This window comes from Schistocerca cancellata, chromosome 4, assembly GCF_023864275.1.
Source record: "Schistocerca cancellata isolate TAMUIC-IGC-003103 chromosome 4, iqSchCanc2.1, whole genome shotgun sequence".
In the NCBI taxonomy this organism is placed as follows: Eukaryota; Metazoa; Arthropoda; class Insecta; order Orthoptera; family Acrididae; genus Schistocerca; species Schistocerca cancellata.
The window spans coordinates 321775067-321798582 of record NC_064629.1 but is presented as its reverse complement, the minus strand read 5'-3'; the positions used below and the strand labels follow the sequence as shown (position 1 = coordinate 321798582).

The window sequence follows — 23516 nt, the reverse complement described above, 5'->3', positions numbered from 1 at the left end:
TCTGGCACTTTGTTGTGATGCTTTGACACTTAATCACTAGGATTTTAACACTCTCACCAATAACGGGCATTTCCTTGGACCTTACACTAATATGTCCAGGTCTCCTACAGCTATAAATGTCTGGACACCTAATGTAGGACAGCAGCCTTTGATGCGTAAAGCACACCTGACCCATTGGGGGGACTGTACAGTTCTCAACCCTTTGGGTAATTGTAGGAAGTCACAGCCTAGCTTGTGACAGAACCTTCAAAGTCTCTAATTTAAGCCTTCCACTCGACTCAGAAACAGGGGGCCACTATCAGTTCAGAAGACAATGCTGCCAATTGTCAGATTAGCTGAAACTCTGTGAGTCAGACTGATTTTCTCAGTCTTTTCTGCCAGTAACCAAAATATTCTAAGAATGACCTCAGAGCCCAGGCGACAGGCATAGTTTGTTCCAACATGGGCAACAATCTGCAACTTGTTGCTCCCTATTCCTTCAATGTGTGCCAGTAGAGCAGCTGCTATTATCACAATACTAGTATCATAAAAAAAAAAAACAATGAACTTGAATTTTGCAGGACAAACGTAATTAATGTCCCATATATGAGGACTACGAGTTGATGAAAGACAGAGTTTTAAAGGACTTCTATGAAGCAGTAGGGCTCTGCCAATCACAACCAGAGGGATCGTTCAGAACTTTACTAATAGGGATATATTTTACTTCCACTTGGCTTACAAAAGTTTCACCAATTAGTGAGCTTGACAGTGAACTCAACATAGTGACAAAATTGACTACAGTAAGAAGATAATATGCAGATTTTGACAAAATTGACTACAGTAAGAAGATAATATGCAGATTTTAAAAGAAATTTAATAATTCTGACTTTTAGCAGTAAGCATCTGCTAACACATTGGAAATGTGTGGGAAGCAGAAAGAGAGAAGAGGGAGAGAGGGGGGAGGATAGAGAGAGGGGGTGGGTTAGAGAGAGAGAGAGAGAGAGAGAGAGAGAGAGAGGGGGGGGGGGCGGTCGAGGGTTGGAAGGGGGAGGGGGTTTGGATTTGCACTGGATTCCCAAACACTATGACATCTTACTTATATTTAAACAGGTGCAGTTAACGAAGGTCAAACTGCTTTACAAGAGATGTAGATTCCCTGAAGATGCCTCCCATGTAAATATAATTAATTATGGACAATTCAATGACATGTTTCAGAATGTTGCTCCAAACAAAACTCTGTACAACTGCATTGAACAAAATTCTGTACATCAACTGCATTGCATGTGACATAGTTTGAAACGAAGACATGAATACCTCCTCTTTCCCTATGTTTTCTGTTGAAAGATGTCACTGATTTATTACTTGCTTACTGCTCAATGCAAGATACTACACAGGTATAGACTACACCTTCATGGTAATTCACAAAGACTGTACGTTTATTTCATTTTTACTGCATTATGGTGAAAAATGGTAACTCCTTTTTTCCTCTCAGAAGCAATTACTTCACTTTCTCTAACAATGGACAATGCATTAAACACACAGAATACAGTTGACACAGATAATACAGTTTCACAGCTTGACACAAACTAGGCACACCACAGCCATGAACCACGTAGGATGTGGAAACCAAGATGTGTGCAAAGTCATTGGCCAAAAATGTTGAAGGGTTACAGATGCAAGAACAAATCAGCACCACAAACAAAGCCAAAATTATATTAACACAAGACACACAATCAGAGTTCCAGTTCGAAGTCCAGATGCAGAACATGAGGTAATTATTGTATTTGAGGCACGGCAGTCCATAAGGGGGCAACCCTGAAAAATGTTGGGGGCCTGGGCTTTTCAAGGGCCCATGGCAAGAAATCATGTCTCTATGCATATTTCTGTTCTTTATTTAATTGTGAATTTTTTCAGGATGGAAATTTTTGCTGAACTGTCTGTGCTAGGTGATTGCACAAGCACATGTGGTCAATGTTGCTAGTGATGCTTTTGTTAGTTAACAAATTACAAAGTAAATTGATGCCACAAGAAGATTTTCTAGTTTGTCAAACTTTTCTTTAGGCAATGCCACCTGGTACTGCTTGGCACTCATCAACAAAATCCGCAAGTTTTTGTAACATTTCCCACTGTGCTTTTCAGTGCTGCCAATCTATGCAAACTGACACTGAGTAGCACTGCAGTAGCTATTATGGAATACTCTGCTTATTGTTTGGCCTTCAGCTATGACCTTAATTTAATTTCAAATCACTTTCATTGCTACAAATAGGCACCACATGTGAACATGAAATGTGCTTTCATAAAAGCTTGTTACTTCCACAAGTCATTTCTTTTACGGCGAGTGTTCAGAATGTAGTGCAAGCTGCAAATATTGTCAGCACTGCCAGAGACGTTCTCACCACAACATTCCTCATGCTTCAGCCACCATAGTGCATATCCTTTTATTCCCTGAACTAGCTTCCAACATGACTCAAGAAAAGTTGGACAAGCTATATAGCCTTGTAACTATCAAATTCAATTTTACAACACACATTGATAATCGACTGCAGCAATGACTGAACACCACTATCGCCAAATCACATGATAACACTATGACATCTTACACATCCAGTGTTTGGCACATTTGTTCGTGACAAACTCATAACTTTCCTAGAGATTAAATATGTTTAAATACAGACTGAGCAAATTTCTAAAATCCCTTTTGTGAGAAGAGTAGTGGCAGAACAACTGAGAGAAAATTTGGAATACATTTCACATAAATTTTCTCAGCATGTTATAGTCTTAGGTGGAGATTTCAATTTACCAGATATAGACTGGGACACTCAGATGTTTAGGACGGGTGGTAGGGACAGAGCATCGAGTGACATTATACTGAGTGCACTATCCGAAAATTACCTCGAGCAATTAAACAGAGAACCGACTCGTGGAGATAACATCTTGGACCTACTGATAACAAACAGACCCGAACTTTTCGACTCTGTATGTGCAGAACAGGGAATCAGTGATCATAAGGGCGTTGCAGCATCCCTGAATATGGAAGTTAATAGGAATATAAAAAAAGGGAGGAAGGTTTATCTGTTTAGCAAGAATAATAAAAGGCAGATTTCAGACTACCTAACAGATCAAAGCGAAAATTTCTGTTCCGACACTGACAATGTTGAGTGTTTATGGAAAAAGTTCAAGGCAATCGTAAAATGCGTTTTAGACAGGTACGTGCTGAGTAAAACTGTGAGGGACGGGAAAAACCCACCGTGGTACAACAACAAAGTTAGGAAACTACTGCGAAAGCAAAGAGAGCTTCACTCCAAGTTTAAACGCAGCCAAAATCTCTCAGACAAACAGAAGCTAAATGATGTCAAAGTTAGCGTAAGGAGGGCTATGCGTGAAGAGTTCAGTGAATTCGAAAGTAAAACTCTATGTACCGACTTGACAGAAAATCCTAGGAAGTTCTGGTCTTACGTTAAATCAGTAAGTGGCTCGAAACAGCATATCCAGACACTCCGGGATGATGAAGGCATTGAAACAGAGGATGACACGCGTAAAGCTGAAATACTAAACACCTTTTTCCAAAGCTGTTTCACAGAGGAAGACCGCACTGCAGTTCCTTCTCTAAATCCTCACACAAACGAAAAAATGGCCGACATCGAAATATGTGTCCAAGGAATAGAAAAGCAACTGGAATCACTCAACAGAGGAAAGTCCACTGGACCTGACGGGATACCAATTCGATTCTACACAGAGTACGCGAAAGAACTTGCCCCCCTTCTAACAGCCGTGTACCGCAAGTCTCTAGAGGAACGGAAGGTTCCAAATGATTGGAAAAGAGCACAGGTAGTCCCAGTCTTCAAGAAGGGTCGTCGAGCAGATGCGCAAAACTATAGACCTATATCTCTGACGTCGATCTGTTGTAGAATTTTAGAACATGTTTTTTGCTCGAGTATCATGTCGTTTTTGGAAACCCAGAATCTACTATGCAGGAATCAACATGGATTCCGGAAACAGCGATCGTGTGAGACCCAACTCGCTTTATTTGTTCATGAGACCCAGAAAATATTAGATACAGGCTCCCAGGTAGATGCTATTTTTCTTGACTTCCGGAAGGCGTTCGATACAGTTCCGCACTGTCGCCTGATAAACAAAGTAAGAGCCTACGGAATATCAGACCAGCTGTGTGGCTGGATTGAAGAGTTTTTAGCAAACAGAACACAGCATGTTGTTATCAATGGAGAGACGTCTACAGACGTTAAAGTAACCTCTGGCGTGCCACAGGGGAGTGTTATGGGACCATTGCTTTTCACAATATATATAAATGACCTAGTAGATAGTGTCGGAAGTTTCATGCAGCTTTTCGCGGATGATGCTGTAGCATACAGAGAAGCTGCAGCATTAGAAAATTGTAGCGAAATGCAGGAAGATCTGCAGCGGATAGGCACTTGGTGCAGGGAGTGGCAACTGACCCTTAACATAGACAAATGTAATGTATTGTGAATACATAGAAAGAAGGATCCTTTATTGTATGATTATATGATAGCGGAACAAACACTGGTAGCAGTTACTTCTGTAAAATATCTGGGAGTATGCGTGCGGAACGATTTGAAGTGGAATGATCATATAAAATTAATTGTTGGTAAGGCGGGTACCAGGTTGAGATTCATTGGGAGAGTCCTTAGAAAATGTAGTCCATCAACAAAGGAGGTGGCTTACAAAACACTCGTTCGACCTATACTTGAGTATTGCTCATCAGTGTGGGATCCATACCAGATCGGGTTGACGGAGGAGATAGAGAAGATCCAAAGAAGAGCGGCGCGTTTCATCACAGGGTTATTTGGTATCCGTGATAGCGTTACGGAGATGTTTAACAAACTCAAGTGGCAGACTCTGCAAGAGAGGCGCTCTGCATCGCGGTGTAGCTTGCTCGTCAGGTTTCGAGAGGGTGCGTTTCTAGATGAGGTATCGAATATATTGCTTCCCCCTACTTATACCTCCCGAGGAGATCATGAATGTAAAATTAGAGAGATTAGAGCATGCACGGAGGCTTTCAGACAGTCGTTCTTCCCGCGAACCATACGCGACTGGAACAGGAAAGGGAGGTAATGACAGTGGCACATAAAGTGCCCTCCGCCACACACCGTTGGGTGGCTTGCGGAGTATAAATGTAGATGTAGATGTAGATTTATATAGGAATTTGGGGACTCTAGCATTGCTAATTTCCCATTTTCATAAAAATGGTGTTGGCGGCAATACTGAAGACCATAATTTTCACATATGACTCTATTTTCAGTATCCTAACGTTTTACATATGGTGTGTTTCAAATTTAAGTGTTGTGTTTACTTTAATTTATTCATTAAATGTTAGAAGTGACAGCAGCATGCAAGTTGTTGTTTTCATGAAAATTATGCTTCTGTTATGGCACAGAATAGTAAAGGTTATGAAATTAGAAATTTTTATTCAAACTCTAACACTGCCACAGGCAAAATCAAGTCATCCCAGAGACCGAGGTGGAAGCAGGAGGTGAGCCAGTATGTCACAAGTGGGTGAAGTCCTTGACACATTACAACACCATGTGCCTAGTGATTATACGCCCTCAACACAAAGAAGACTGTGACAGAAAACCAAAGGAAGTGAGATATGCACATTCAATAGCTCCAGCACAGTCTATTAACTAGCCACAGATGTACTCAAGATGATGGACTTCACCTGATGAACTTCCTGCTGCTCGCCACCTACCATCTACTGGCAGAGAAACTAGCTGTCTACTGTCAACACCACATCACAGAGTGCTGCCAGTACTGAACTTCAACGTGGAGGCCACCAACAGGACATCTTGGGGCCCATATTCCTGTTCTACGTCCAGGCACCTCTGGGTACTGAAACCTATCAGATCAGTAGGGAGGAGGTCAACCAACCACACAACTACCAACAACAGGTACACTGCTGATGAGTCAAGGGTCATCACAGAACTCTGAGTGGGACTGAGAACACTTCAGCAGCCAGCATGAGACCACTTTGTCCTGGGCAACGGCCATGCCTGAACGCCAGCAACTCAACGTGGTGCCGAGGTTGGTAATACCTCACCTGTGCATGCACATGCTCATCTGACTCGACAGACATCAGCTAGAATCCTACACACAGCTGAATGAAGCATCAGCTGAGGCTGGTGCAGAAGAATGATGACTTGTAAACATTGTGAATAAATGATTGAACTCTTAATAATGTTTTACTAGTGTCAAATATGCTTCCCAGGTTCCCAACAGCTATCATAACTTCATGCAGAGGTGTGTCTGCTTGGCCTCTGTGTACTTCTTTGCTTGTGTAGGTACTACAGGTATCCGTGAATCTATCAGGCAATTCTTTCAAAATTATTTTAAAGCCGAGGCAAGATATAATACTTTAAAAATCATTTAGTACTACTGCTTTCACTGTTATTTAAAGCTTTCCTTATCTGTGTAAACATATTTTAGTAGGTATTTCTTTCCAAGATAATGTCACATTATGTTATGTTATGCACACAAATCTGGTGCGCACAAGTGGTCAGAAAAATGTGAACTAAATGAAAAATTTATGAAAAGGCTACAGAAAAAAAATCAGTAGCTACTTTTTGCCAGAAGATATCCAGTGTTGAATATAAGTAACCATTAAACATCAGCAGAAGCAGAAGCAGAAACAGAAACACGTTAAAAAGTAAAAACCTAAGTTAACTGCATCTGGTGTAGGCATTTTGCCCCCTGATGCAGGAGATGTAAGCAAACAGAAGTCAGAGTCTGATGGATGTAGTGACTGTGACTGGAATCCAAGTGATCCTTGGCAGTGGCCATACCAATTTAATAACTGGGATGAATACAGAATTGTTAGAAAGGGCATTTCAAGCACTGACCTTTGAACAGTTCAACTGTTTTTTGTCATACAGAGTAGAAAACTTACCAAACATCACTTGTATTCCCAATGCTCTATCAATGAATTTGCAGTAAAACAAAGATTGGCTTGTGAGGAGTCACTACCATAAAAAAACTCTAATGTTGACCATGCTCATTATTTCAGAATGATCCCAAAAAGCCTGTTACATCTAGGTTAGCTGACCTACATGAAGGATTTGACTACACAAAAATAACTTGGAAAAAGCTATACACTATTATTCCTGACCATGAGAATAGTTTGTTGCATAAAAATAATTATTTAGCATAGAGATGTTATGAACAAAGTGCAGTACATAGCAGTGTGCATTGCATTTTCCAGAAACTATTGCTGAAAGAATTTTACATGTTACTATATTTTTGGCCTCACAAAATTTGCCTTTTAGGGGAAGTTGCCACCAATTCCGAGCCAGATAATGGTAACTTCTTGGGTTAATTGAGTTATTAGCTAAATACGACCCACTTTTGAAGAGAATATACCATTTATGTTAAAAGCTGTACAAAGAAACACTACCTCAGAGAGCACAGAACGCACTTTTATCATTGTAAAGGTATAATATATTAAAGAAAATCTTTAAGGCAGGAGGCTCTGTATTTTTCATTTATTTGTGTTGTTCTTCCAGATGTCTCTCAGACCAAACAGAATATTCTGATTGTAAGACACCTTTTTAACAAAGAGGAAAATAAATGGGAAATTCGTGAGAGGTTTCTGGAATATTCTGATTTGCAGAAAAAGTCAGGTGATGCAGATAGTAACACTATCATAGATGTATCTCACAAGCATTGAGTTGATTTACAGTACTGTTATCCATGACCATCATCGCCAGGGAGGGATGGGGAAGGTATCCTCCCCTCCCCTCCCCTCCCCTCCCCTCAACTCCCCCCCCCCCCCCCCCCCCCCACGCACCCACTATTTTTTGAAAAGTTATTTCAAGTTTTTGAGTCTTAGTTAACAAAAAGTGATACAATTGAATGAACATATCCAAGCTAAACAATTACACATATTAAAAGCTCTTGTGTAGAAGGAATTAATGGTTTGTAGGATTTGCTAATGTGTCAGTAAACCAAATCTCCTTATATTATTCACTAAAAAGATAGTATTCCAAGTCTAGTGAGTTGTATTCATGTGACTACAAGTGATGAAGGAATGGGGGTAGATAAGCATGAATATGCTTGGTTTTGCTGTAGGTATGTAGAAGTAGCGGCCAGAGGCAGATGGCTTACAATCGAACCCCACATGACAACCACTTGCAGTTTTACTGCTCTACAACATCTGTCTTCGATAATGATGCAGCAGAGGCTCAACCATGTAGCAGTTTGCAGTGTGCACAAGCTGCTGTTGGATCAAATAGACTTAAGAATGTTGCTAAAATATTCATATCCACTTTTGGCTACAGGAGAAATGTAGTGGATTACAAGAAGGTGAACTTTGCAAGATTATTTCGCCTTATGTTCCTAACGCCATATTTTCGCAACTCTTTTCAAGGGATCTCCTGTTTAGACCCCTTGTGATCAAAACCCTATCTACTGATTTGCCCACCCAAATAATTTAGAGTTGGTGACATTCATGCAGTCATGGTCAGTGCTTTGATAATGGATCATGTATGGATGGGCAAATAAAAGATGTGCAAGCAAAGATTGAAGACATTTATCCACTGGCAACACTTTCTCCTTGTGTGACTCATAATCTGAACTTGGCAGGATTACATGCAAGGAGAAGTAATTTAATAGTAGGCAAATTCTTCATGTGTCTGAACCAGTTGTATAATTTCTTCAGGTAATTAAAAAACACTGGCTGTCAATCTCTTCATCAGCTGTCTGAAACAAGATGGAGCTCAAGAATTAAGGCAGTGAAACCTACAGCAGAAAAATTACCAAAATTAATGGAAGCTTTAAATACACAGAGAGACAGTGCAGTTTGTCTCATGATGGGACAGCAGAAGCATACAGACTGATCAATTATTTATCAGGAACACTGATTTTCTTGAATGTTTGGGGGGAGACTTTAGACCATTGAATGTAAGAAGTTTGATTCCACAGTTAAAAGATATATTCCTTGCTACTGAAATGAAAAATCTTAAATGTCTTATGGTTTCCACAGATAAGGATGTAAGAGCTCTCTGGCCTGAATTCTTAAGCAGAGCTAAAACAAATGGCTACTAAAACTGGGACCAAGGCAGTTTTTTTTAAAAAAAAATGAGAGACAGGAGAAGGAAGGTTTTCTTTTATGAATCTGCTTGGGTAGTAATGGAGTGCCTGACACACTCCAAGATGAAACTGAAGAACAATTTCAAAAAGAGGATTCTGACGTAATCACATACAAGATTGTTTCTCAGATTGATTCTCAGTATGAAGAAATGAGAAATATTTGTGCAACTTTTGAAGCCATTCTCAGGATGAACACACTTAAAAAATTAATTAGAACTTCTCCTGATGATATGAGTGATAATCTTATTAAAGAAATACAAATGTTCAAATAAGTGAGTGCAGCTGCTTCTCCAGATTTGACAGAAACAACAGAACACAAACGGCTTTTATTTCCTCTGCTAGATGTAATCTGTAAGTTGAGGACTGCACTCAGAATTTTCATTATGCCAAAAGTGACTGTTGCTTCAGGTGAGAGAGGATTTAGTACATTAGAATTAATAAACAGTCATTTGAGATCCACTTTAGGCCAAGAGAAATTTAATCGTCTGGCTATGATATCAATAAGGCACGAACTTCGTCTAACGTGAGCTTCAGTGATGTAGTGGATAACTTTATCAGCTGCAAGAACAGAAGATTCAATGTTCCATCTACACTTACCCGAAACTGATTAGCCGACCCTGATACTATCAACCAGACATTTTAAATCAAGCTAACAAAGTACACTGCACATTATTATTGTGTGTACTAATGTTTGTACAGATTCAATTATTAAATGAACTGTTGACAGTGCACTGTGCAGGTAGTATTTATTTACTCCTCACATAGTACAGAAGAATCAGTATTTGTGATAATGAATTCTCATGGGCTGAGAAGGCTTGAGGATACTCACAAAAGTTTGTCTAGGGGCCCACGAAATCTACGGGTGGCCCTGTTTGAGGATCAGTGTATAGAGGCTCCAACAAGATATCAACTGCCACTTCAGCCATTAGGCCAAATATTTATTTCCAGTAATGGGTCAATCGAGATCCCCATATGACATGTTTATTGTGACACCTACAGTTAAAGCCAATGAAAGCAAAAGTATTTGCCACAAAGACAATTTTGCTGCTGCTTTGTGTGTGTCTCCATACGCCTGGGGTGGCACATGAGCAAAGTTAATGACAATACAGATTTTGGGTGCACTGTTTTAATTTCATGTGAAAATAGACACCTTTCAAAACATCATAATCATGATATCTTCACACAGTCTACTGTCAAGTGGTGATATAGTTTCCCTAGTTGGGAATAAGTTATCGGAAGGCACACACAAAGGACCGTGATACCAAAAAAATATTAGACAGTCAAATACCAGATAAAGAAATCATTTAATTAAAGAATAATAAGTAACAATGACACTACTGGTTGAATAAGCTACTCATTTCCATTCAGGTTTTATAAGCTAAATTCATAAGAAAAATTCTTAAATACTGCATACTTGCTCCTTTTTTTAATGCAGACCAGGAGACGTAATAACAATTTCTGATGACCTTTTATGACTGGTAATATTTTACCATGCCATGGCTCAGGTGGACTTTTGTTGTATGCTCTTGCTCGCTCAATTATAGGCACAATGTCACTAGATCGAAGACAGAGCTTCTCTACATCTTTCACCCACTGGGCCTGTAATGATTCATCATCAGACTTATCTGGTGTCTTCAGTTCACCACCTGAAAATACAGCAAATTATATTTTACAGAAGAAAAAATGTTACATCATAATGACATGCCTGGGCAAAGTTACTACCCAGGTTACTGTAGAAACTGAGGGGGGGGGGGGGGGGGGGGGGGGAGTTAGTTGTGTGTGGGAGTGGAATGAAGAGAATGGCTAAGATGTACTCCATTGAGACATTCGCTGACAAGTGAAAGCATTACTGGTCAACATAAAAAACTCTTCCAGGTTTTATGGGTATTCTTCAGTCACATTCTAATTATTTAAATTTAGAAATGTAGAGAACATTTCATATTTTTCTAATTTCTTACACAATTAAAACTAAGGAAGTTAGTGTATTAAAAACTGTTTGTCAAGGGGTAGGCATTATCTTCAACAATTGAACTGTAACTACTAATATCAGTAACTTTTTGATATTCAAACAGTAAAGTCAGCTGATTTGGCAAGATTTCTCATAATTTGTGGCATGTTTGTTGGTTTGCAGCCACATCCTAAAATCAAATTGACATAATATTTTGGCACACAAACACAGGTTTTCACATTAGCCTGAACAGATCTTCTATCTACACTCCTGGAAATTGAAATAAGAACACCGTGAATTCATTGTCCCAGGAAGGGGAAACTTTATTGACACATTCCTGGGGTCAGATACATCACATGATCACACTGACAGAACCACAGGCACATAGACACAGGCAACAGAGCATGCACAACGTCGGCACTAGTACAGTGTATATCCACCTTTCGCAGCAATGCAGGCTGCTATTCTCCCATGGAGACGATCGTAGAGATGCTGGATGTAGTCCTGTGGAACGGCTTGCCATGCCATTTCCACCTGGCGCCTCAGTTGGACCAGCGTTCGTGCTGGACGTGCAGACCGCGTGAGACGACGCTTCATCCAGTCCCAAACATGCTCAATGGGGGACAGATCCGGAGATCTTGCTGGCCAGGGTAGTTGACTTACACTTTCTGGAGCACGTTGGGTGGCACGGGATACATGCGGACGTGCATTGTCCTGTTGGAACAGCAAGTTCCCTTGCCGGTCTAGGAATGGTAGAACGATGGGTTCGATGACGGTTTGGATGTACCGTGCACTATTCAGTGTCCCCTCGACGATCACCAGTGGTGTACGGCCAGTGTAGGAGATCGCTCCCCACACCATGATGCCGGGTGTTGGCCCTGTGTGCCTCGGTCGTATGCAGTCCTGATTGTGGCGTTCACCTGCACGGCGCCAAACACGCATACGACCATCATTGGCACCAAGGCAGAAGCGACTCTCATCGCTGAAGACGACATGTCTCTATTCGTCCCTCCATTCACGCCTGTCGCGACACCACTGGAGGCGGGCTGCACGATGTTGGGGCGTGAGCGGAAGACGGCCTAACGGTGTGCGGGACCGTAGCCCAGCTTCATGGAGACGGTTGCGAATGGTCCTCGCCGATACCCCAGGAGCAACAGTGTCCCTAATTTGCTGGGAAGTGGCGGTGCGGTCCCCTACGGCACTGCGTAGGATCCTACGGTCTTGGCGTGCATCCGTGCGTCGCTGCGGTCCGGTCCCAGGTCGACGGGCACGTGCACCTTCCGCTGACCACTGGCGACAACATCGATGTACTGTGGAGACCTCACGCCCCACGTGTTGAGCAATTCGGCGGTACGTCCACCCGGCCTCCTGCATGCCCACTATACGCCCTCGCTCAAAGTCCGTCAACTGCACATACGGTTCACGTCCACGCTGTCGCGGCATGCTACCAGTGTTAAAGACTGCGATGGAGCTCCATATGCCACGGCAAACTGGCTGACACTGACCGCGGCGGTGCACAAATGCTGTGCAGCTAGCGCCATTCGACAGCCAACACCGCGGTTCCTGGTGTGTCCGCTGTGCCGTGCGTGTGATCATTGCTTGTACAGCCCTCTCGCAGTGTCCGGAGCAAGTATGGTGGGTCTGACACACCGGTGTCAATGTGTTCTTTTTTCCATTTCCAGGAGTGTATTTGCATCTCTAAAGATATGGGAAATTTATCTTGCTTTGAATCTGTAATTCGTTTATGAAAAGAGATGAGATGAGCAAACACATTTATGGTATCAGCATTAAGTCAGCAGTTAATTTGTTTTCCAATATCGAAAGTAAGTAGCTTTACTCCAACAATGAAGCTTACTGCTGAAATTATCTGGCTTTCTTCATATTTTCTTTTCTCATTTCCATAATTTAAGATGTTATATTTACAAGCACTATATTATCAATACGTGTTAAACATATTAGTTATCACAGCTACTGACAGATACATATTTGATAGGAGCAGAAAACACTTGATTATACTGGATACTAAGTGACAATAATCAAATGTTTTTCTCATAATTTTACAATGATACACAAAGAGAAAAATATGAATCAAAATAATCGCACAAAAATATACAGAAGTAACATTTCTAAGCCTTTCATTACAAGAGTCCATAAATTATTTTTAAATAGTACCTACAACCTGAAAACAAATTTTGTTATTTACTCCCTTGTAAAGAGTAAATGAATGAAAAGGAAGATTTCTAGCTTACGGAATTGTCAACCTGGGTGCTTAGTGACCTTCTCCAACAAATCCACCTTTCCTCCTTGAGTAAGGAATGCACAATTTGATATAGAATCAGCCAAAGTTGCAAGAGTCACTTTTTATTTTGTTACTGACTAGTTTTGTGTTACCAGAACCCACTTTCAAATTAACCAGACCGACTAAACAGTATTTTCCAAAACAGCATATAAACCAAGTCAAGATTATACATATGTGTATCACATAGTCAAGTGCAACCATGAAGGGTGACAAAACAAACATATATGAGTTATGCGTCTGTTCTGTCACTGTTCATGGTTAAAATTGACCTTGTTACATGAATACGTATAACCTTGACATGGTTTATATGCTATTTGAGAAAATACTGTTTTGTCTGCCTGGATGATTTGAAAGTGGGATCTGGCAACCTGAAACTAGTCATCAGCTACATAAAAAGTTGATCATGCAACTCTGACTGTTTCTGTACTAAACTAATTAACACTAGTTCCTGTCCTGTAATTAATCCAGTATGATGGAGATCCATAAAAGGAATATACAAGTTCCATAAGCTTTAAATAGTTTCTTCTACTCTTAAATGTGTCTATCGAAAGTTCCTTGAATTTCATCTCCCGCACATATGGCTGGCAATCCAAACTGTAAACAGCAATTGTTCCAAAATGATTGCTCTGAGAAGTTCTCGATGTCAAATCTTCCCATGAAGAGGTACACTACAGTACTATCCACTATCATCAAATGAAATATTGAAACCTTCAATTTCTCTCTCACTTTGATTTATCATCAGAGAAGCACAATCAACAAAACAATACATCTTACCATCTTAAAACACTTTGCGTAAATAGTGATATCTTCTGGTGTTTTAATATGATTAGGAGTGTATATAATGTACTTCCAAATACTTAACATATGAGATTTAGGTCCAAGTACATCAGGATTTATGCTATCCTTTCAACTTTCTAAAGAGAAAAATTCTGTACACATTTTCTAATGAATGTAAAAAAAAGTTACCCATTTCCAAGCTAGATTACATCACGAAAAAGTTTTATCTGAAAAGTGTGATATGACTACAAAGCTTTTAAAGTAAGCAACTTGGCATCAGAGCTACCTCACTTTCATGTACAGAAGGAGAGGTTTTCTTCTCTCTCTCTCTCTCTCTCTCTCTCTCTCTCTCTCTCTCTCTAATTTTTCTGAAAGAACCTATGCTGAAAGAGTCACAAATCATACAAACCAGTCACAGAAAATCCATACAGTTAATATTTAGTTAATCGTTGTTGTTGTGGTCTTCAGTCCTGAGACTGGTTTGATGCAGCTCTCCATGCTACTCTATCCTGTGCAAGCTTCTTCATCTCCCAGTACCTAAAGCAACCTACATCCTTCTGAATCTGTTTAGTGTATTCATCTCTTGATCTCCCTCTACAATTTTTACCCTCCATGCTGCCCTCCAATTCTAAATTGGTGGTCCATTGATGCCTCAGAACATGTCCTACCAACCGATCCCATTTTCTAGTCAAGTTGTGCCACAAACTCCTCTTCTCCCCAATCCTATTCAATACCTCCTCATTAGTTATGTGATCTACCCATCTAATCTTCAGCATTCTTCTGTAGCACCACATTTCGAAAGCTTCTATTCTCTTCTTGTCCAAACTATTTATTGTCCATGTTTCACTTCCATACATGGCTACACTCCATACAAATACTTCCAGACACGACTTCCTGACACTTAAATCTATACTCGATGTTAACAAATTTTACTTCTTCAGAAACGCTTTCCTTGCCATTGCCAGTCTACATTTTATGTTCTCTCTACTTCGACCATCGTCAGTTATTTTGCTCCCCAAATAGCAAAACTCCTTTACTACTTTAAGTGTCTCATTTCCTAATCTAATTCCCTCAGCATCACCCAACTTAATTCGACTACATTCCATTATCCTCATTTTGCTTCTGTTGATGTTCATCTTATATCCTCCTTTCAAGACACTGTCCATTCCGTTCAACTGCTCTTCCAAGTCCTTTGCTGTCTCTGACAGAATTACAACGTCATCGGCGAACCTTAAGGTTTTTATTTCTTCTCCATGGATTTTAATACCTACTCCGAATTTTTCTTTTGTTTCCTTTACTGCATGCTCAATATACAGATTGAATAACACCAGGGAGAGGCTACAACCCTGTCTCACTCCCTTCCAAACCACTGCTTCCCTTTCATGTCCCTCGACTCTTATAAGTGCCATCTGGTTTCTGTACAAATTGTAAATAGCCTTTCGCTCCCTGTATTTTACCCCTGCCACCTTCAGAATTCGAAAGAGAGTATTCCAGTCAAGATTGTCAAAAGCTTTCTCCAAGTCTACAAATGCTAGAAATGAAGGTTTGCCTTTTCTTAATCTACCTTCTAAGATAAGTCATAGGGTCAGTATTTTGCAGCCGTGACTTATTAAACTGATAGTTCAGTAATTTTCACATCTGTCAATGCCTGCTTTCTTTGGGATTGGAATTATTATATTCTTCTTGAAGTCTGAGGGTATTTCACCTGTCTCATACATTTTGCTCACCAGATGGTAGAGTTTTGTCAGGACTGGCTCTCCCAAGCCTGTCAGTAGTTCTAACAGAATGTTGTCAACTCCCGGGGCCTTGTTTCGACTTAGGTCTTCCAGTGCTCTGTCAAACTCGTCACGCAGTATCATCTCTCCCATTTCATCTTCATCTACACCCTCTTCCCTTTCTATAACATTGCCCTCAGGTACATTGCCCTTGTATAGACCCTCTATATACTCCTTCCACATTCCTGCTTTCCCTTCATTGCTTAGAACTGGGTTTCCATCTGAGCTTTTGATATTCATACAAGTGGTTCTCTTTTCTCCAAAGGTATCTTTAATTTTCCTGTAGGCAGTATTTATCTTGCCCCTAGTGAGATAAGACTCTACATCCTTACATTTGTCCTCTAACCATGCCTTCTTAGCTATTTTGCACTTCCTGTCGATCTCATTTTTGAGATGTTTGTATTCGTTTCTGCCTGCTTCAGTAACTGCATTTTTCTATTTTCTCCTTTCATCAATTAAATTCAATATTTCTTCTATCACCCAAGGATTTCTACTAGCCCTTGTATTTTTACCTACTTGATCCTCTGCTGCCTTCACTACTTCATCCCTCAAAGCTACCCATTCTTCTTCTACTGTATTTATTTCCCCCATTCTTGTCAATTGTTCCCTTATGCTTTCTCTGAAACTCTGTACAACCTCTGGTTCTTTCAGTTTATCCAGGTCCCATCTCCTTAAATTCTCACCTTTCTGCAGTTTCTTCAGTTTTAATCTACAGTTCATAACCAATAGATTGTGGTCAGAGTCCACATCTGCCCCTGGAAATGTCTTACAATTTAAAACCTGGTTCCTAAATCTCTGTCTTACCACTATGTAATTTTATCTGAAACCTGTCAGTATCTCCAGGCTGCTTCCATGTATACAACCTTCTTTTGTGATTCTTGAACCAACTGTTAGCTATGATTAAGTTGTGCTCTATGCAAAATTCTACCAGGCGGCTTCCTCTTTCATTTCTTACCCCCAATCCATATTCACCTACTACGTTTCATTCTCTTCCTTTTCCTACAGTCGAATTCCAGTCACCCATGACTATTAAATTTTCATCTCCCTTCACTATCTGAATAATTTCTTTTATCTCATCATACATTTCTTCAATTTCTTCATCATCTGCAGAGCTAGTTGGCATATAGACTTGTACTACTGTCGTAGGCGTGGGCTTCGTGTCTATCTTGGCCACAATAATGCATTCACTATGTTGTTTGTAGTAGCTTACCCGAACTCCTATTTTTTTATTCATTATTAAACCTACTCCTGCATTACCCCAATTTGATTTTGTATTTATAACCCTGTATTCACCTAACCAAAAGTCTTGTTCCTCCTGCCACCAAACTTCGCTAATTCCCACTATATCTAACTTTAACCTATCCATTTCCCTTTTTAAATTTTCTGATCTACCTGCCCGATTAAGGGACCTGACATTCCATGCTCCGATCCGTAGAACGCCAGTTTTCTTTCTCCTGATAACGACGTCCTCCTGAGTAGTCCCTGCCCGGAGATCCGAATGGGGGACTATTTTACCTCCGAAATATTTTACCCAAGAGGACGCCATCATCATTTATCCATACAGTAAAGCTGCATGCCCTCAGGAAATATTACGGTCGTAGTTTGCCCTTGCTTTCAGCTGTTCGCAGTACCAGCACAGTAAGGCCGTTTTGGTTAGTGTTACAAGGCCAGATCAGTCAATCATCCCGACTGTTGCCCCTGCAACTACTGAAAAGGCTGCTGCCCCTCTTCAGGAACCATACGTTTGTCTGGCCTCTAAAAAGATACCCCTCCATTTTGGTTGCACATATGGTACGGCTATCTGTATCGCTGAGGCATGCAAGCCTCCCCACCAATGGCAAGGTCTATGGTTCATGGGGGGAGGATTCAGTTAATTAGGAAATTATATAATGAAACTGAACAGTACTTACCAATGCTGTCACCCACAATAACAAATCGAAACCACGATCCACTTGCAGTTTCAACAAGCAGCAATGATTTAGGCTCCATTATAATTCCAGTTTCCTCTAAAACTTCACGTTTCACTGCTTCCTAAAATAAACACACATTGTAAATAATAAGAGCACATGCACTGACATTTAAAACATAAGCAACTGTGGTAATAAAAATCTTCACTGACGACACCTTACTACAAAGCAATGAAAGTCAGAAGTAGCATGGCTATAATGAGTTCAAAAAATTGTTTAATGATATTCCATTTTTCTACTGAAACAAAATCATCATCCAAATATAAAGAGAAACAACACTTTAAAGTATATATGTCTATGTGAAAGTTTGTTTAAAATTTCAGAATTCTTCTGCTCTCATTCTGAGAGAGTCCAATATACAATAAAAAATTTTCAATTAAAAGAAGACCACTCACCAAAGACTAGAACTGCTGAATCATCGAAAGTCACACACAAAAGGAAAGAAAATTTGCTAGCTTATGGAGTAATCCTTTTTTGAGCTAGACACACGCACCCCCACCCCCCGCAAATCACACATACACCTATGGTCCCACATGGTGCTGGCTGCATTTTGGCAGATGAACTAGGTTGTGATGCAGGTTGTGTTGGGTGGCTTGGGTAGAGGAACAGAGAGGTAGGAGGCAGGAAGAGAGGTTGACAGTGGGTGTCTAGTGGCTCAGAGGGAGGCAGCCGGTTTGCTGGTGATAGGGAGGGGAGGCAGCCGGTTTGCTGGTGATAGGGAGGTCAGGCAGCTGTATGGGCTAGGCATGTGGTGCACGGCCCGTGGAGCTGGTGCAGAGTAGGGCACACTGAAGTCAAGATGTCAGGACTTTGAATTTGGGAGGGCATGATAGGACACAGGAAGGGGAAACTGGGGAGGCAATGGATTATCAGAGATTGAGACCATGACGATTACATGGGTAAAGGATGTGTTGCAAGGATAACTCCCATCTTTATAGATCAGAGAAGCTGGTGATGGATGGAAGGGACCACATGGTTCCGGTTGTGAGGCAGCCATTGAAATCCATCATGTTATACTCAACTGGCATATTGTACCATCCAGTGGTCAACTTTGTTGTTGGCAAAATTTTGGCAATGGCCATTCACGCTGGTTAACAGCAGCCGATTGATAGTCATACTTACATAAACAGCTGTGCAGTGTTTGCAGCTGAATTGGTATACAACACGGCTGATTTCAAAGGTGGTCTGGACTCTGATGGCGTAGGATAAGTCTGTATAAAGACTCAGGTAGGAAGTGCTGGGTGGGTGGGTGAGTGTACTGGGTATGTGCTACATCTTGGTCTACCACAAGGATAGAATTGTTGTAGCAAGGGGCTGAGAGTGGGAGAGGCATAGAGATGGACTAGAGCATGTTGTGTAGATTGGATGGGCAACAAAACTATATTTTTGTAGTGGTGGGAAGGATATTGGGTAGGATGTCCCTCATTTCAGGGTATGGTGAGAGATAATCAAAGCAATGATGAAGAGTATGGTTCTATTGTTCTAGTCGAAGGTGACACTGGGTGACGAAGGGGTGCTCCTCTGTAGCTGATTCTTGGGTGTGGTGGGAGGACTGGGGGTATGTTAGGATATGGCACAGGAAATCTGTTTGCGGACTAGGTTTGGGGGCTAGTGCTTGTCTGTGAAGGCCTTGTGAGACTCCAACATACCAAGCAAAAGAGTTCTTGTCACAGATATGTTGTGCATGGGTGGCTAGGTTGTATGGGGGGAATTTTTTGGTGTAGAAGGGATAGCAGCTGTCAAAATGCAGGCAGCGTGGTGATTCTTGGGCTTAATGTGGACAGATGAGTGAATGGAAGCATAAGAGAGGTGGACGTCAATGCCCAGGACGGTGGCACGTTGGGTTGAGGAGGACAGGTAAAGTGGATGGGAGAGAACGTATTGAGGATGTGAGGAATGAGGATAAAGTGCTTTGACCAGTGTCCAGATCAAGAAGATATTATCAATGAATATGAACCAGACTAGGTGTTGGAGGTTTTGGGAGGCTAGGAAGGCCCATAAACAGGTTGGAATATGAAGGTGCTATAAGGGTGCCCGTAACTGTGCCACAGACTTGTTTGTATACTTTCCCTTCAGAGAAAAAGTAGTTGCAAGTCAGAATATAGTTGGTAAGGTGAATATGGAATGAGGTGGTGGGTTTGATGTTTAATGAGGTTGGACTTTTCAACGTTCTACTCTCCTTTTCCCGATCCCTACGTTGGAAACACTTCTTTGCCACCAATCCCTCCAACAAAAGCCAACCTAATCCCAACAGTGAATCTTGCCTCTCCCAGTTCACACCACCAGTCAAACATGATCTGGCCACACCCCATCCTACCTAACCACCTCCTGGTCACCTTCCAGGAATTCCTTAGCCCCAGCTTGGCCTCACCATCCTTCTCCAGGTCACTTCCTATGAACACCAACCTTTCAGTATAAGAAAGGACAGCCATAGACAACCTGAAAACAAATCCAGAACTTATCATCCATCCTGCAACAAAGACTTTGCCATTGTTGTGATGAGTAGCAATGACTACCTGACAGAGACCTCCGCCAACTGTCCAACTCCTCCACCTACAAGCTCTACCACAGAGATCCCATCCTAGAAGTCCAACATAACCTCCAATCCCTACTGAAATCCATAGGCCCTTCCCAGAGCATCTCCCCCAAGTCCATCTCTTTCTTCACCCCAAACAACATCCCATACAGCACCTTATACATGCTCCCCAAATCCACAAACTCAACAACACTGGATGTTCCATTCTAGCTGGCTACTGTGCTCCTACTGAAGGGATTTCCACTCGTGTTAACAACACCTCCAACCAATTGCCAGAAACCTAGCCTCCCACATCACCTACTCTCCACCATCCCCATCCCTTTACCTCCTGGGTCCTTACTCGTCACTGTCGATGTCACCTGACTAAACACTAACATCCCTCATGTCCATTGCCCTTGCCACTATCTAACACTACCTCTCCCAATGTGCTTCAGACTTCAAACTCACCATCTGTATCCTGACTCTCAACTACTTTTCCTTCATGATCTGGACTCGGAGCAAGACACCCTATCCTCATTCCTTCACAAGCTCAACACCTTCTCTGCCACCCACTTCAGCCGGTCCTCTTCAAACCAATGTGCCACCTCCACGGTCATTTACCTCTACCTCTCTGATGGCTCCATCCACACCTCCGCCCACTTTACAGCCAACAACCCCCAACACTGGCAGCATTTCAACAGCTGCTATCCCTTCCAAACAACCTAGCCACTCATGGACGACATAGCTGCAGTGGCAAGAACTCCCATGCCCAGTATGGTAAGGGTCTCATGAAGGCCATCACAGACAGGCACTAGCCATCAAACCTAGTCTGCAAACAGATTTCCTGTGCCATATCCTCACATTCCCCATTCTTCCACTGCCCCCAAGAATCACAACAAAGGAGCAACCGTCACCACCCAATATCAGCCTGGACTAGACCAACTGAGCCATACCCTTTATCACTGCTTTAATTATCTCTCATCATACCCTGAAATGAGGGACATGGTACCCAATATCCTTCCCACCACCTCAAAAACATAAGTTTTGTTGCTCACCCAGTCTACACAACATCCTACAAGTGCATCTCTATGCCACTCTCACTCCCAACCCCTTGCTACAACAACCATATCACTGTAGTAGACCAAGATACAACACATACCCAATCAACCCCACCCACCCTGCATTTCCTACACAAGTCTTTTTACAGGCTTCTCCTACCAGATCAGAATCAGGGCCACCTTTGAAATCAGCCATGTTATATACCGGTTCAGCTGCAAAAACTGCAAAGCTTTTTATGTCGGTATGATTACCAACCAGCTGTCCAACAGTATGAATGGCCATGGCCAAACTGTTGCCTAAAACAAAGTTCACAACTGGATGGCATGATATGCAGTTGAGTATAACATGCTCAAGTTCAGTGGGTGCTTCACAGCCTGAATCATTTTGATCCTTCCCTCTACCACCAGCTTCTCTGAACTATCCAGATGACAATTATCCTTGCAACACAGCCTTTGCTCCTGTAATCGTCTTGGCCTCAGTATCAGATAACCCACTGTCTCCACACCCTCCACCCAACAGTTTCCCCTTCCTCTGTCCTGTCACACCCTTCCAAATTCACCACCCCGACATCTCCAACTTCAGTGTTCCCCACTCTGCACCAGCTCCAACCACCCTGCATCACATGCCTAGCCCATGCAGCTGCCACCTCTCTCCCCCACAATTATAGCTGGCAAACCAGCTGCCTCCCTCCAAGTTGCTAGCCACCTACCCCAACCCCTCTCTCTGCTTTCCGCCTCTCTGTCCCTCTACCCACTCTACCTGACACAACCTCCACTGCAATCTAGTCCACGTGCCAGAATGCAGCATTGTGCATCCAGTCATGCCGTGTAGGAGCATAGGTGTGTGTGTGTGTGTGTGTGTGTGTGTGTGTGTGTGTGTGTGTGTTGGAAGGGGGAGGGAGTGGGGTGTGACCTTGTGCTCTAGCTCAAAAAAGTATTACTCCAAAAGTTAGCAAGTTTTCTTTCTTTTTGTTTGTGGCTGTTAACGGTTCAATATTTCTGCTTTTTGACAAGTGGTCTCCTTTATTCCAAATGTCTCCACAAAATTCCAATATACTGGAAAGAGAAAACTTGAAATACAGAAACACCATAGTAGACAACTGTTGTCATGTTGTGTGCTACAATTGTACTTTTTTCCTCTCTTTTTTGTAAGTGTTCTGACCACAGTCATGTCTACAGAAGACTGGGTCAGCTTCTAGGGTTATATTTTTGGGGTAGCATTTAAAGACTATACTTACCATGAAGAATGTAAGTTCTTTCTATTGATGGTGCTAAAAGAAAGTTTTAGAAATGTTTATGCTGGGTTCTACACATAGCTGATGATACATCATTTGTCACAGTTGGTAAGATGTCCGGCCCCCGGTAGCTGAGTGGTCAGCGCGACAGAATGTCAGTCCTAAGGGCCCGGGTTCGATTCCCGGCTGGGCTGGAGATTTTCTCCGCTCAGGGACTGGATGTTGTGTTGTCCTAATCATCATCATTTCCTCCCCATCAATGCGCAAGTCGCCGAAGTGGCATCAAATTGAAAGACTTGCACCCAGCGAACAGGCTACCTGACAGGAGGCCCTAGTCACACGACATTTTTTTTAGTTGATAAGATTGTGGACAGCTACACTGCTACTGCTGCCTACACAATTATGCTGTCCCAAAACGTGGGTAGTGTTCCACAGCAGCTAATTTGTTGTGTAGAAGAATTTTAGAATGGCAAATGTTGTTCTACCCTCTTCTGTGTCATTACTACTGTCTGAAAATTGTTGTATTTTACATAAACATAGCATCAAATTTGTATTCTGAATATATACAAAAATATTTTATTGTTATTGTTGAAGATTAATCAAAGCTCTGAAAGCCAGGATAAATAGCTTTCTGCATGAATTCAGAAATGAGCAGTACAACAGACAAATGATACAAATGATGCTGGAGGGAAGGGAAGATTATTTTGTATGCCAAACCAAGGAATCAGCTGTTGTGTAACTCTGTGACACTCATGAATAAACACGCTATCAAATAATCCATGTGGCAGTATAGTTCATGAAGCAGTAGAAATGTCTCTTTCCCACACTCTCAGGACTTGGGATAAC

The 23516-nt window shown here is 41.7% G+C and overlaps 1 protein-coding gene across 1 annotated transcript in view; it reads right to left on the bottom strand.

The window, feature by feature from the left end:
• LOC126183332 (8-oxo-dGDP phosphatase NUDT18) overlaps positions 1-23516 on the bottom strand; it is a 161168-nt gene that overhangs the window by 43054 nt on the left and 94598 nt on the right. Inside the window, exons 3-4 of the mRNA XM_049925197.1 lie at positions 17806-17926; positions 10511-10742 (exon numbers count right to left, since the gene is read on the bottom strand). Coding sequence (XP_049781154.1) covers positions 10511-10742; positions 17806-17926 — 353 coding nt within the window. The remainder of the gene's footprint in view (positions 1-10510; positions 10743-17805; positions 17927-23516) is intronic.